At 41.2% G+C, this 15,812-nt stretch overlaps 2 protein-coding genes across 3 annotated transcripts in view; both read right to left on the reverse strand.

Annotated features, from left to right (window-relative positions):
- Positions 1 to 8,631, reverse strand: part of LOC125297261 (NLR family CARD domain-containing protein 3-like) — a 28,124-nt gene extending 19,493 nt beyond the window's left edge. For both annotated transcript variants that reach the window (XM_048247515.1, XM_048247516.1), the window contains exon 1: positions 8,528 to 8,631. The gene's annotated coding sequence lies outside the window, so the exon portion shown is untranslated. The remainder of the gene's footprint in view (positions 1 to 8,527) is intronic.
- On the reverse strand, positions 1,061 to 7,818 carry LOC125297724 (piggyBac transposable element-derived protein 3-like). The gene is made up of 3 exons (XM_048248175.1): positions 6,940 to 7,818; positions 3,561 to 3,648; positions 1,061 to 2,572 (listed from the first exon to the last, which is right to left on the reverse strand). The coding sequence occupies exon 3, from the start codon at positions 2,054 to 2,056 to the stop codon at positions 1,061 to 1,063; it is 996 nt and encodes a 331-aa protein (XP_048104132.1). The 5' UTR covers positions 2,057 to 2,572; positions 3,561 to 3,648; positions 6,940 to 7,818.
- Positions 8,632 to 15,812: the final 7,181 nt, after the last annotated feature.

Raw genomic sequence — 15,812 nt, forward strand, 5'->3', positions numbered from 1 at the left:
TGTGGCTGTGGCGCGGGCGGAAGACAGCGACAATTGGCAGGGGAGGGTCTTTTGTCTTTTTTAACAATTCTGTCGGAGGGTCATTGAACAATTTCTAGCAGGCAAGAGAGGGTCATGCAACTTTTGACTGAAGCACTCAAAATTCCTCCGGTGGCCCCTTCAATAAATAACGATCAGTCCCTAGATTGCTGCTGGGCTATATGTCTTGGTTCATGTCTGTTAACAACTCATTGCCGTCAACTCATCTCGCGGTTGCATCCATTACAAACAAACATGCAATGTGAACGTCTGGGATTGGGGAGAGCACTAAATGCTCTACTGAATAAGCACGAAGTCAAACCTTTAAATGAAAAACACTCTTTAATAATAATAAAAAAAAAAAAAAAAAGCTAATGAAGTAAACTTGTGACCATCAAAAATCGTTTATAAGCCTGTAACTCCGTGATAACAGGGCGTAACAGGAAGGCATTTGGCTGAGCAACGGAGGTTAATATGCTCTATATTTTGTCCAAATGATGTCTGTCTATCATCATTGCACTTTCGGAGAAAACCAGAATGTTTAATTTGTCCTCGCGTTTCTTATCACGGCTGCAAAGCGGGATTCACTTTCGCAGTTAACCAAATATTTCTTTATTAGGGCAGGGCAGGCATATTTCTGGCTATTAAATTATTTCTAAACCAGTCTGCTAAAGTCTGTAGTGAAGTCTGTGTAGGGTTTTCCAGGCTCCATTTCTTTTTTGAGACACCCTGCTCACTTGAGCCATCTACGGTTGTTTGGGTTGTTGCAGCGTCTCACTGGAAAAATACAAATTAAAGTCGCGTGATACCGCGTGATCCCAAGCACGGACCCCAGTGAAGCTGGCCAAGTCGAAGCACTGCCCACTGTACACACACAAACTCACACAAAACACACACACTCACACAGAGAAGGGTGGGGGTGGGGTGGGGGGGCAGGGAACCGGAAGGTTGAACACAGAAGACCTATGGCTCATCACGAAACACATCCCCTTCTGTAGAATGCCAAATTTGAAAGCAATTTAAGTTTACTAGGAAAACAAAATTAAACACCATTACACTCGGGGGCCATACAAGCTACTATAGTTTTATGCTCCTTTTTAATTTTTTTATAACATAGCCAGCAATTTCTCTTTGGCTCTTGCTGTACAGGAACATGTACCTGATGGAAAGACGACAGAATAGTAGTTGGAGGAGCTGAAGGCCGAGGCTGAAAAACTGTATCTACGGAAATGCCTGCCAGCTGTCGTGATAGATTTTCTCTAAAGTCTATCTGGCTGTAGCTACCTAACCTAGGTTCAACACCAGATTCTGCACTGCATTTTTTATGGTTAATCCTACATGTTCCGCATGCATTTAGGCCCCATGTTCTAAGTTTAACCATAAGGGTTGGTGATGTGTAGAAGTTATCAAACCAAATGGTGTGACCACTATCTCTAAATGGCTGTATTAGCTCCTCTACAACTTTTGAGGCTAAATCTAAGACACGACCATCACGACCACCTGTGTAAATATTAAAGTCCAAAGTATAGCCTGAATCGGATGTTGCTATCACCCACAGTTTGAAACCCCACCTAACTGGTTTCCCTTTCATATACTGCTTAAATCCTGAACGACCTTTAGATTTTACCATGCGCTCATCTATGCTAAGGTGCTGACCTGGCTGGAATAACTCCAAACATTTATTTTTTAAGTGGTCCATCAAATAACGCAGTTTGGTAAGACGATCTTGATTGTTTTCTGTAGCTGGATCTACTACATGCAGAGCAGCTAACAGAGCCTTAAAACGATTGCGCGACATGAACAATTTGGCCCACGATCCCTGCAAAGACTTGGTTCCCCAGTAGCGGTGGATATTAGGGAGGGAAGTGAAGCCCATGTAAATGATCAGCCCCAGAAAACTGTGAAACTCTTCTGGGGTCACTTCGTCCCATGTCCCTGCACTATTTGCATACGACGGCCTACTAAGCACAAGCTCCCACCCCCTCTGGTTTGTAAAACCACATATGTCTGACACAACTGCGTGAGTGAAAAACAACATAAAAAAGTCTATTTCACGCAGTGTTTTAGTGGCAGTCTGTACCGCCCTACGTACGCCACCTAAATCTACACCTAAGGGACGACGCGGACTAAACGGTATTGGAACTGGTGCTTCTGTGTCCCTATCAGCATACTGTGTCCCTATCAGCACAGGAGGGAAAAGGGTCAGAGAAGCGTTTATGCTTCCTCCCTGACACAGGACCTACGGAAGTATGACTAATCAACCCCAAACCCACCAAATAAAATTAAATGTTGCCATATTTTACATATGAAGTATTGTATAATACATGCAATAAAATACATGCTACTTACCAAACTGAGGATGACGGCAGGCCACTCTCCTCCTCCTCCTCCTCCCCCTCGTCAGCAGCTCCTGGTCCAGAAAGTCTTCTTCTTCCTCCATCCCCTCATGGCTTTCTGCATTGTGAGCCGCTATGATCTGAAGCTCATCAGCTGTCAGCTGCCTCTTCCTCTTCAAGCTGACAAGAAGGTTGGCATAGGAATTGTCATCCTCCATCTAAAACAATAGCAAAATCATACAAATGTAATACCAAAAAAATCCCAAAACTACAGATGCGTGCGTGTATGTGTACTCACACACACGCGCGCGCACACACACACACACACACAAGGAAAAGGTAGACTAAACTATTTTCACATTTACACATTCAGGGTGAGAAATGCAAAGTAATTTTATCACACTTTACACAAGGGTTTAGCTACCCTAAATCTGATTGCTTGGCTGGCATCAAGAAAAAGACTAGATTTTACATGATTACATTTCACCTAGTGACTACTGATGAAATGCAATAATGACATTTCTGACAGAATATATGATTTCACTTCATTACTTTCTATAACTACATCTTGAGGAGTAAAAATAGCTTAGTCTATTTCACGTCATGCCATCTTAGAAAATGTTAGACGAAGCACATCTGATGTTTGTGCCATTTAGTCAGAGGTTAGCAGGCAAGCAAAGTAAGCAAGCTAGTTCACTACAGATAAAACTGCCTAGCGAGGTGACAACCTGATGAATGGCAATAAAAACATTTCTGACAGAATCTGTCATTTCACATCATGTTTTCTATAACTACATATTGCGAGGAGTAAAAAATATCGATCAACTTATTCCGAGTCTAACGTTACTGTAAACATGCAGCCCACGGTTTTATTCAGCTTTGATATGCTGTACTTACCTATCAACATTACACTTAGCTAACATAAAAATTGGTACTAGAAAACAAACTTACTTACATGATATATAGCCTACTTACAGGTTTTTAAATGAAGTTGTTACATGGAAATATCTGACATCAAAAGCAAAGGAGCATATTACAAGCAGCCCAGAGTAATGTAGCTAAAGTTTATGCCAACACACTAACGTTAGCCCCGTTATGCCATAATGTTGACGCTAATGACAAAGCATATTACTGTCAAATAACATGATTTTAGGACTATAAATTAAGATTAAACAATAACTAGAACTGATTTAAAATATATCTTACCTCAGTTTATCCAGCTGTGAGTGGGTATCAGTCGATGTAATCTCTCGAAGTACAGACGGCGTCCGGCTGTCCAAGTCAAAGGCACCGACTGAAGTGACATATTTTTTCACGACTCATCTTCAAGTATCCAAAATATTTCAGCCATAACCTCTTAACCAATCATATCAAATTGACGCTTATGTTGTCAGCATTACGGGGAATATTTCAGAAATAAAATCAGTCATTGGACAGCTGAGATATTAGACGATTGGTCATCGTTACTTTTGTAACGAAATTAGAACGGTCGGGCTCGTAAGGGTTAACGGAGATGTAGATTATCTGCCTAATTGATTTCTTGGCGCAACAGGCCACATTCTACGTTCATTTCAGCGAGATGAGTGAAATAAATGTTGTTTAAGCTGCCATCGCCATAAGCTACTATTTGCTATGGTATTCACCTGTTAGAAATAGAACACGTTGCTATTTCCTTTTTTTCCGTGCAGTGGATTAGGCTATCAAATCGCTTGTTTGAACAGTAACAGTAATCCAGTTCATTTGTGGTTTTAAATATAGTTGTTTCTGGCCTACCCACGAGAGGTTCAGTTTGTCAGTTTCACTTGCGCGAACCACGTGAGGCCTACATTGACACTACATGGACACTCTACTAGGCAATTTAATGTTATGCTTCTATATTTTATGACACCAAAATTAAGAAGTATGCTATATCTTGATCGGGAAAACTTTTAGTTTATTTTTCTTTCATCCGATAATAGCCTGATGCAAATTAACAGACAGGGCACGCCCCAAAAGAAAATGAATGAATGGCACCTCGCTTCTCGCATCAATCAGGAAAAACACTGTTCACCAAGTCACGATGATCAGCTATCCAGCAGCAGTGTGTGTTGTTTAGCCTAGGCTGAGTGTAATCTTAGGTAATGTCATGTCATGTATGAGAACTAATATTGCCTGGCAATACTACATTGAAATAGCGGCGGCCATATCTCCAAGCATTTTGGTGTTAAAGTTAACGTTAGTTTGCTTTGCATGTGAACATGATGTGACTTGCGATGAACGACACGAAGCAGTAGCCTAACATTCCCTTGAACTAAAATTAGTATTACGAATAATTTAGATATTAAAATCATAGCAAATTATAGCCTAATGACATACTACAATTATAGCCTTATGATGTAGCCTATTACAAAAAAAAAGTTGAGTCCTCGACAAGTCATCGCGAGTGCGAATGCACGAGTCCGAGTCCAAGTTCGAGTCATTCAGTGCTCAAGTCCAAGTCAAGTCACGAGTCTCTAAATTTAGCTACTGACTCAGACTCGAGTTCGAGTCTCGGACTCGAGTACTACAACACTGCCGCTCACATTGCAATTTAACAATAAGTAGCCTAAAACTACACTGTAAAAAATGTATTGTAAAATGTACAGTAATTTACTGCCAATTTTAGTTGGTTATTACTTACTAAAGCATCCAGTGTGTTGCAGGGCTCCGAAATAAGACACACCAAATTATATAATGTATGCAGGAGAGAGAATGCATCAGTAATCTCAGTACTAAATGATAGATTGCCAAAGGACAAAGAAGTTTAAATGGATGCTACTGAAAATTCACTAATTTAACGCACCCTTACCTTACACATCGTCATGACCTTTTTTTTATCAAGACAAACAGAAAGACAGTTAAATGAATGCTCCTTCATGTGAAGATTAGGTCTACAGTACAGTACATAAAGCAGGATTTGATCTCATTGCTGGTGAATGTGTAGAGCAGCAGAGTATAGAAAAGTGATGGGAGGGTAAGATATAAACCTGTGAATTGAGGTAAATGGCTGTAGTGTTGGCTGGCAAAAGAGTGCAACTATTTACATAAATAGATTACAAATCCTTTTCACTGAGGGTCTGACTAGAAGAGCCCATGGTCCCCCTCTCTCTACATGGGCTTTCTAGTTTAACTGTGTGGATGAGACGTGGGCAGCAGTGCTCTGTGTCTGACGCGCTCTTGGACACCCACAGTGCGATCCCACTAATCCTTGTGCAGTATCCCCTCCTCAAACTCACATTTAAAGGACAACACGTAGCCTAGTCTAAATTAGCAGGCACTTTTAAAAATCGACTTACAAAAGGACAGCAATCTTAAAAGCATAACTGTGTCAAGATTTTGGTTCACATGCGTTTTTTTTTAGGCTTTATTCATCCACAGCATAGCTGGCTTTATATTAGAAGTGTACTTCTACAGTAAGCTGTAAAAAATATACCCAGAATTCATAGTAAAATACAATAAGACTGTGATATGTAAAAAGCAATACCATGTTGTAAATATTTACTGTAAAATGTACAGCAATTTGTTACACTGTAGTCAGAGGTTATTATGGCCCGTCCAGTTTCACTTCACATATTAGGCCACATATTGTATTGTTGTAGCCTATTTAAAACATGAACTTTCTTCTCAGTGTTTCCTCTTCATTTAGCGGTGCCACTGCTTCAGAATTAGGGGAGACGCAAAATATTGTCCGGAAGCATAGTAGGCTAAATGCCCTCCGCTGGCTGCTGAAAATTGCAGTTTAACAATAAACCGCAATGGTAATCCGAGGTAGCCTACCTGTCTAGTTATATTAAATATAAATATATTGTTTTTATAGACGTTAGTGGCATGCGCTAACGACAAGCTTCCATGTGCGTTTGTCGCACATCGTAGGCTACTGAAAGTATTTCCCTTATCGTAGCCTATTACCTCGCTCGCAACAGCAAAAAATGAAACTGGAGAGTGGATGTCTCTGCGAAGACACCGCTGTTACATCAGATGCGCACTCAATCACAAATCGATGCAGTAAAAAATCAACGACTGGTAGTAACGGTAAATTGCAAAACTTGGCCAAAAACATTTTGTATATGCACTCGCAGTGTATAGGCAGTGTTGTGTTTCTACAACATGTTGGACCAAAACTTAATTTCTGTCATAAACGAAGTAGCTATTCACCATTGTCAACGTGAACAAGTTGCATGTGGTTTAATGCATGGGTTAACGTGACGTGAATCAGACAGAAGATGGGCCTGTCTTTAGTTCCTGAATCCTGTCCTTTTCAAGTCACGTTAGGCAAAATAGTGTGATTAACTATAATTAAAAAAAACATCCCGGGTGCGACACCCAACCCCCATTTTTTTCATACTAGCGTATTGAAAATAGTTCCCTTATCGTAGCTTATTAGCTCGCTCGCAACAACAGAAAAAATGAAACTGGAGAGTGTAACTGTATAGCTTGTTTTGACCGCCAAAGGTCTAGGCTCGTTTTGACCGCCCAGGCCTCGGCTGTCACTCTCAGATGTGAGTCGTTACCGAACGCTTCCGCCACCATCATCAGCTTTTATACATAAAATACAATGTATACTTACCCTGCAGCACAATTATGTCAAATTGTTTGGAAATACAGTGTATATGCTGCACGGAGTTGCCTGCCTGGCTGTCGAATATACTTTTCTAAAATGGTGTGGCTACTGGCTACTTTCGGTTTCAACATAACCACGTCACTTGTTATGATAGAGCCTAGGAGGGTGGGCCAACAAATTCGCGAGTGTCGTCTACTCACACAACAACTAGACAGAAGCACTTTGGAGATATTTATTATGACCGCCACGCAGCGCAGTGTTTCTTCCGGATTTTTTTTCTTCAGTAATTGTATGTCAACGATTCCCAGGACACTGAAAGATGTGTACATGAAACTTGTTGGGCATGTAGCCACACAAGGATGACACGAACCATTGACTTTAATCCGTCGCACCAGAGCCCGTCTAGCCAATCAGAAAATAGCAGCACTGTATCTGGGTAAGATTTATCTGGAAGGGTTCGTGATTCTGCTACCCGGTCATCGGGAGAGACGGCGGGCGCATGCGTTTGGACGTGTTTAAGAGTTTTGGTCCGAAGAAGACAGGGCGGTTTGTTTAATGCGATATTTAATTAGTGATGGGCGAACGAAGCCTTGTGAAGCTTTTGAGGCTTCTTCCTGATTGTATCGCAAAATGATCCGAAGCATCAAAGCATCGAAGACAACACAGTGATCTCTGGTGGTCAGCAGAAATGACAGCGGCTATGAATTCGACACAGCCGAACGAAGCTTACATGAACATGAGAGACAGATGGCATGATGACTGAAAATTAAATAGGCCTACATTAGAACAAGGATATAATGTTTGTGTGTTGTGTATAAGCCTAGTGTGTTCAGCGTTTGAATTTACGTGTGTTCAGTTGGTTTTAACAAACTGCAGCAAGAAATACAGCCGTCTGCTATGTGAAAATATCAATTTACTTTAAATAAATAAAGTTTATGCCTTATCCAATAAACTGCCATAGCCATAACCAAGATGCATTATTTGGGTAGTCTGTTTTAGAACTAAACAAGGATGTTCAATGGTGTCGAAGGCTTTGTAAAAATCAAAAAAAGAGTAAGAAACTGTCATCTGGCAATGTGAATAATCTATTAGATCGAGAACTAGTTTAATGTTGTTGGAAATTAGTTTTCCTAGAATGAATACTACAATAGGCTACTTTAGTCTTTTAGCCAGTACAGAGGCCAAGATTTTGTAATCATTATTTAGGAGACTTATAGGCCGCCAGTTCTCTATATATAAACAGTCTTTTGGGGGTTTTGTCTTTAGTTCCTGAATCCTGTCCTTTTCAAGTCACGTTAGGCAAAATAGTGCGATTAACTAGAATTAAAAAAAAAACATCCCGGGTGCGACACCCAACCCCCATTTTTTCATACTAGCGTATTGAAAATAGTTCCCTTATCGTAGCTTATTAGCTCGCTCGCAACAACAGAAAAAATGAAACTGGAGAGTGTAACTATTAGCTTGTTTTGACCGCCAAAGGTCTACGCTCGTTTTGACCGCCCAGGCCTCGGCTGTCACTCTCAGATGTGAGTCGCTACCGAACGCTTCCGCCACCATCATCAGCTTTTATACATAAAATACAATGTATACTTACCCTGCAGCACAATTATGTCAAATTGTTTGGAAATACGGTGTATATGCTGCACGGAGTTGCCTGCCTGGCTGTCGAATAGACTTTTCTAAAATGGTGTGGCTACTGGCTACTTTCGGTTTCAACATAACCACGTCACTTGTTATGATAGAGCCTAGGAGGGTGGGCCAACAAATTCGCGAGTGTCGTCTACTCACACAACAACTAGACAGAAGCACTTTGGAGATATTTATTATGACCGCCACGCAGCGCAGTGTTTCTTCCGGATTTTTTTTCTTCAGTAATTGTATGTCAACGATTCCCAGGACACTGAAAGATGTGTACATGAAACTTGTTGGGCATGTAGCCACACAAGGATGACACGAACCATTGACTTTAATCCGTCGCACCAGAGCCCGCCTAGCCAATCAGAAAATAGCAGCACTGTATCTGGGTAAGATTTATCTGGAAGGGTTCGTGATTCTGCTACCCGGTCATCGGGAGAGACGGCGGGCGCATGCGTTTGGACGTGTTTAAGAGTTTTGGTCCGAAGAAGACAGGGCGGTTTGTTTAATGCGATATTTAATTAGTGATGGGCGAACGAAGCCTTGTGAAGCTTTTGAGGCTTCTTCCTGATTGTATCGCAAAATGATCCGAAGCATCAAAGCATCGAAGACAACACAGTGATCTCTGGTGGTCAGCAGAAATGACAGCGGCTATGAATTCGACACAGCCGAACGAAGCTTACATGAACATGAGAGACAGATGGCATGATTGAAAATAAAATAGGCCTACATTAGAACAAGGATATAATGTTTGTGTGTTGTGTATAAGCCTAGTGTGTTCAGCGTTTGAATTTACGTGTGTTCAGTTGGTTTTAACAAACTGCAGCAAGAAATACAGCCGTCTGCTATGTGAAAATATCAATTTACTTTAAATAAATAAAGTTTATGCCTTATCCAATGAACTGCCATAGCCATAACCAAGATGCATTATTTGGGTAGTCTGTTTTAGAACTAAACAAGGATGTTCAATGGTGTCGAAGGCTTTGTAAAAATCAAAAAAGAGTAAGAAACTGTCATCTGGCAATGTGAATAATCTATTAGATCGAGAACTAGTTTAATGTTGGAAATTAGTTTTCCTAGAATGAATACTACAATAGGCGACTTTAGTCTTTTAGCCAGTACAGAGGCCAATATTTTGTAATCATTATTTAGGAGACTTATAGGCCGCCAGTTCTCTATATTTCTCCTCTTTTTGGGGTTTTGGAATTAGTGATATAACACTTTGTGTCATGGATGAGGGGAGAGCTCCATTTCTATCATTCACGTGCATTTCTATCCACCCTCCTGAATCTGGTCTGGTCATTGCTTCCCTTGTTCCTCATTGTGTTTATTAAGAATCCTTTATGTAAGATTCAGGCACGTTATAATATATGTTGTAACCCCTTTTTATCGTATTGAAACTTTTTCAGGCTAAAATTAAAATGCAGTACATAACCATTCGAATATTTTGGTACACCAATAAAACATTTCCCTTAATGTTTGACATATAATATGTGACTTACCCTTTTGAATCATATCAACATGGTCAACTGAGGACTTCCATAACAGTAGCCTACTTTTATTTTTTTTGTGTCACTTTGTCTGAAGATTTGCTTGCAACTGAAGAACGCTTGTAAAATCGTCTTCTTAATTCCAAACAAAGACACCGAGTTGATTTAAAATCCAATGTTTATCCAATTTGAGGAACGGTATTTAAAAAGAAAAACACAATATATCAGATGGATTACATGAATAATTAGTAAGAAAAAACAAGATTTCTACCGTAATTTCCTGTTAAATGAAATATTTCATAGCGCTATTGCGCTGCACGGCCACTAGATGACGCCATTTCACTGCTTGCTTTTACATCCAAAAAAGGCCCGAAGTGCAGTGCCATGCCGCCATCTGGTGGCCATGAAATATTAATGTGTAGATGTATTGTCTGTTTAGATGCGCAAGGGCAACATATATGTGATTTGCCACAGAATAACTCTACTGTAGGCCTACATATGGCCTATGGATCTAACAGACGTAGGCCTACTTGTAGCCTAGTTTATGTCTGAACATAAACTTGCACTGGCATAAGACAAGCCTTTTATTACACTGTGATGAGGTTATTCTGCACAGCCCTGCTTGGGTTGACAGACACTGTTTTGTCCTACAGCGACAAGAGACCAGAAATGTTTGTCTGATAACGTTACACTAACTTACGTGTGTGTAACGTTAGCGGTGTTGCACCAAATTCTGTGACCTGTTTTTGAGGTTTTGAAGCACAGGAATACGAAAAGCCCCATACAGAAAAATAATATATTCACATATATGCAGCTTGAACATATTCCAGTATAAGCACATCTATGTTAAATAAATATATTTACATCTATGTTAAATACATATATATATGTATATTCAATATTGGCCACTTTCTTATATTTTATGCATATAATTAAATATATTTAAATATATGACACTAAGAAGCATGATCACATGACCCTTGATGAAGATTCTGATCACATATGATCTATATATTTCAGACATATATTTCTCTATAAGTTCATATTCTACTATGGTCTGATATTTTCCCCACTGATCATAAATATTTCACTATTGTGTTTACTTAAAATCAACCATAGTATCAGTATAAAGAGGAAGAAACACACAACAATTCTGTTATCTTTTATTCTATTTTATTGAAAATCTTTGTTTTTTTGTTATGGAACCTCAGTTCTGTCACTTTGGCATTTATTGCCTGGCCCAGCAATCTGGAGTGAGTGTCTGGCCTGGGAACTGCTTCAGGGTGGCCTCTGAATAAGACAGAACATATACAAATAGAACATGCAAAATATTAGTGACCCAAATACAGATGCTAAAGTGCAGAAACACTGTTGTGTTATCACAATACTTGGAGATAAATACAAAGTGAGTTGGAGAGAAAGACATACAAATAAACTCACATGTTTTACGCTTCTCAACTGAAAATGTCCCCGGACCAACCAGGAGCACCCAAGAGCAGGAGGGGCAAATGTCCCCGGACCAACCAGGAGCACCCAAGAGCAGGAGGGGCAAATGTCCCCGGACCAACCAGGAGCACCCAAGAGCAGGAGGGGCAAATGTCCCCGGACCAACAAGGAGCACCCAAGAGCAGCAGGGGCAACAGGGGAAAAACTCCCTTACCAAGGAAGAAACCTTGGGCAGATCCACGGCTCAAGGTAACCCAACTGCCAGGGGTCTTGGTGTGTGTGTTGGGGGGATGACAGGGGAGATGGGATAGTGTGCTGTGTATGTGGGGGAGAGGGCAGTGTGCAATATGTGTGTTGGAGAAGCTTCCTCCTGAGACAATGTGCTGTGTATTGGGGCAGTGTGCTGTAATTATGTTGGGGATGTGTGTTGGAGAAGCTTCCTGATGAAATAATGTGCTGTGTATGTAGGGGAGGGGAGGGGGGCAGTGTACTGCAAGTATGGTGAAGGGACTTACTATTGCAAGCAGAGTACTGTATGGATGATGTATGTGAGTGATGAAGATGTGTGTGTGGGCGGGAGGGGAGTGTAGCAGTGATTGTGTGTGTGTGTGTGTGTAGTGTGTGTGTAGGTAGGTGGGGGCAGTGTGCTGTAAGTATGTAGAGGATGTGTGTTGGAGAAGATCCTGAAGACAATGTGCTGTGTATGTATGTAGGGGGGGCAGTGTGCAGCAAATATGTAGAGGAGGCTTACTGTAGCAAGCAGTGTGCTGTATGTATGTGAGGTGATGACAGTGATGATGTGTGTGTGTTTTTTGTGTGTGTGTTGGGGATGGGGATGGGGGGGGGGGGCAGAAAGGCTAGGCAATCAAGGACATGGGTAGATAGATGGAGGAGAAATCAAAAATAATAAATAAAAAGTTCTATGGAGATGTGCAAAAGTTGGAGAAAGTCAGATATGTGTGTGTGTGTGTGTGTGTGTGTGTGTGTGTGTGTGTTTTGACGTGTGATGAAATAAGAAAATAAATAAAAGGTCTATAGCATAGGGTGAGGGATGTAAAAGTGCTAAAAGTCTTGTAGGTGTGTGTTGGGGTCATGAGTGCTGAGGAGTGAATGAGTGCAAAGTCAGTATAGTGTGAGTTCAGAGTTCGGATGGCCTGGGGATAAAAACTTCTCCTGAGTCTCTCAGTTCTGGCTTTGTGACTACATAGGCGTCTTCTTGATTTCAGCGGTAGGAATAATCCATTGTTAGGATGAGAAGAGTCCTTCAGAATCTTTTGGGCTCTTAGGAGTACTCTTCTGGAATAGATATCTTGTAGATATTGAACTATTGTTTACATGTTTTTATTCTGCAATCATGTGTTGTTTGGTGATTTGCTCCTTTACTACACCCACTTCTGAGCAAATAAGGCATATACGTTGATTATGTAGCCTACTGCTGTCATATATAGCCTACTTTAATTCATATGGTTAACTTTATTATCCTTTCTACTTGTCCCTGTTATCATAGGTCATTTCGGGCTCATCATTTTCAGCTCAGAGACTACTTTTGTTTTTAGGCCTAGGTTACTGCATACACAGATCAAGCTTGAGTTTGTTATTAATATTTGCAAAGTCTACGGATCACCATATTGGATGATACAAAAAGGCTATTTTAATTAATGTTATAATATAATATGTTGCTTGCGAATAGGTTGACAATGCTACAACGTCCAGTATTAGCCCAATAATTACGCTGCTATAATCATGGCTATCTCTCTTTACCAGTTGCCACTTATGTCTCTCTTCTTCAAAAACAATCTGGAAGCTTGGCACATTTGGCAGCATTTTCCTCCAATACTTTTCGTCTATTTTACCTGGCCTTTTTAGTCCCTCATGGCCTCTTTCTACCATCCATCGTCCCTCATGATTCGCTTATCACTACGGTAGGGCCGTACTTTCCCAGATCCTCATCTCTCAAGACTGAAATCAGCTCAATGATGTGAAGAAAAGGGAACAACATGGAGGAAAGGGAGGATGAGGATGAAGGTGATTTTTGGAGCCTGAAGGGCTCTCATGTGGACATAAAGAGAGAGACAATCTGACAAGGAACACTGAAACAGGACGGTAGAAATGCACAGAACAAGAAACAGAAAGACAGAGGACTGAGACAATAGACAAGAGACAATTAAACTGTCTCTACATGACCCTTGATGCCCGATGAGAGCCCTTCTAGTATCAGAAAACTTTTTAGAAAAGACGGGCTATATGGACCCAACCAATTAACTCTTCTTGGGAGGGGAGAACAACCCATGCAGAGGCTGCGATGTTAGGCATAGAATGCGAACGTGTGTAGCCAACTTTAAGAGAAGATAGATTAACGTGGCAAATGTCAATTATTTCCCTGGACCGGCCCAAAAGTGAAGTGGCCCACCGGGAATTCTCCCGATTCTCCCGATTACCCACTCCGGGCCTGTATGCTGGTCTCAAGGGGCCATGTCAACCCATCCCATAATAACTTATTTGATGTATAGTGCCACCTAGTAAAAAATGAAAATGCAAAAATGAGGTGACGGTATCTCTGGCTGACAGGGTCAAAATCGGAGGTGATCATTCTGACACCTGGAATGCATGCAAAGTTTTGTGGAATTCCGTTCATGTGGGCCCATACAATAAATTAATTTAGGCTATGCTACATTTAGTGACCGTACATCAACTGGCTTGTAGAAGGCCAGACACAGTTTTCTGTGAATATCTCAAGAACCGTAGGGTCTTGTATGTTGGATGTTGGCCTCCAGGGGCCAAGTGAACCGATAACTCATTTGATGTATAAGGTTAAGGCAATTGCTATGAATCACCACAAGGTGTCTCTAGCGCACATGGATTGCCATTGCATCTCTTGAACTTGTCTCATCGCCAAGAAAGAACACAGTGTGTTGATTTCATGATGAAATCTGACGTTAGGCCTTGCAACGGTGCATCTTTTCGTGTCTCATGCACACACACACAAACACACACACACATACACAGAGAGAGAGAGAGAGAGAGAGAGAGAGAGAGAGAGAGCTCTTGCTGTATAGACTGGATTTGTTTTATTTTATTTTATTAAATAAAATAATGAACTTCATTTCGGTTCTCAGTCTGTCTCTCAGAGTGCCTCCCACTCTCAACCTCTCTCTCTTTCTCTCTTTGTCCCTCCCTCTCTGTACCTCTCCTTTCTCTATCTCTCCCTCTCTCTCTCTGTCCTTCTCTTTCTCTACCCCTCTCTCTGTCCCTCTCTGTACCTCTCCTCTCAATTCAATTCAATTCAGTTTCAATAACATTATTGCCAAAACTCAATTACTGTACATGTACACAAAACTATAAATAATATAATATAAATAATGTTTAACAGAACTGTAAATTAAGAAAGACATAAAAGTTAAGAGACAATTCTAATAATAATAACAATCCTATAACATTGTTTATGGCTGTGGCCTCACTGGCTGTCCCTCAGGTTATGGCAGGCTGCTACAAATTTTGCAGCCACAATGGCCACATCCTCGTTCTCTCTGAGGATGTAAAGCAATTTACGCTCATTTGTCAAAGTTCGAAACTCTGAGAGGATGGAATTTAGTTTACTGAATGACAATGTTTGAATTTCCTCATATTTCGGGCATTCTGTTAAGAAGTGCAGTTCTGTCTCCACAGCCCGCAAGCTGTAGTGTGAGCATAGCCTCTCTCTCTCTCTCTCTCTCTCTCTCTCTCTCTCTCTCTCTCTCTCTCTCTGTGTGTGTCCCTCTCTTTCTCTCCTCCTCTCTCTGTCCCTCTCTCCATCTCTCTCTGTACCTCTTCTTCTCCCTTTCTCTCTCTCTCTCTCTCTCTCTCTCTCTCTCTGTGTCCCTCTCTTTCTCTCCTCCTCTCTCTGTCCCTCTCTCCATCTCTCTCTGTACCTCTCCTTCTCCCTTTCTCTCTCTCTCTCTCTCCCTCCCTCCCTTCCTCTTTCTGGATCCCCAGAGAGACACAGTCTGCTTGTATTTTATTCAGCAGATCCTCTAGCAGGCTTTTAGCCAACCAGTCTCTGACCCACTTCCATTAGACACACACACACACACACACACACACACACACACACACACACACACACACACACACACACACACACACACACACACACACACAGAGAGAGAGAGAGAGAGACACACACACACACACACACACACACACACACCACTCACTCACTCACTCACTCACATTCACACACACACACAGACACCAGAGCTAGTTTATTTCCGTACCCGACCCGACTCGCATTAAATAAAACTGACACCCGACCTGTACCCGAAGTTAAAA

This window comes from Alosa alosa, chromosome 7, assembly GCF_017589495.1.
Source record: "Alosa alosa isolate M-15738 ecotype Scorff River chromosome 7, AALO_Geno_1.1, whole genome shotgun sequence".
Lineage (NCBI taxonomy): Eukaryota > Metazoa > Chordata > Actinopteri > Clupeiformes > Clupeidae > Alosa > Alosa alosa.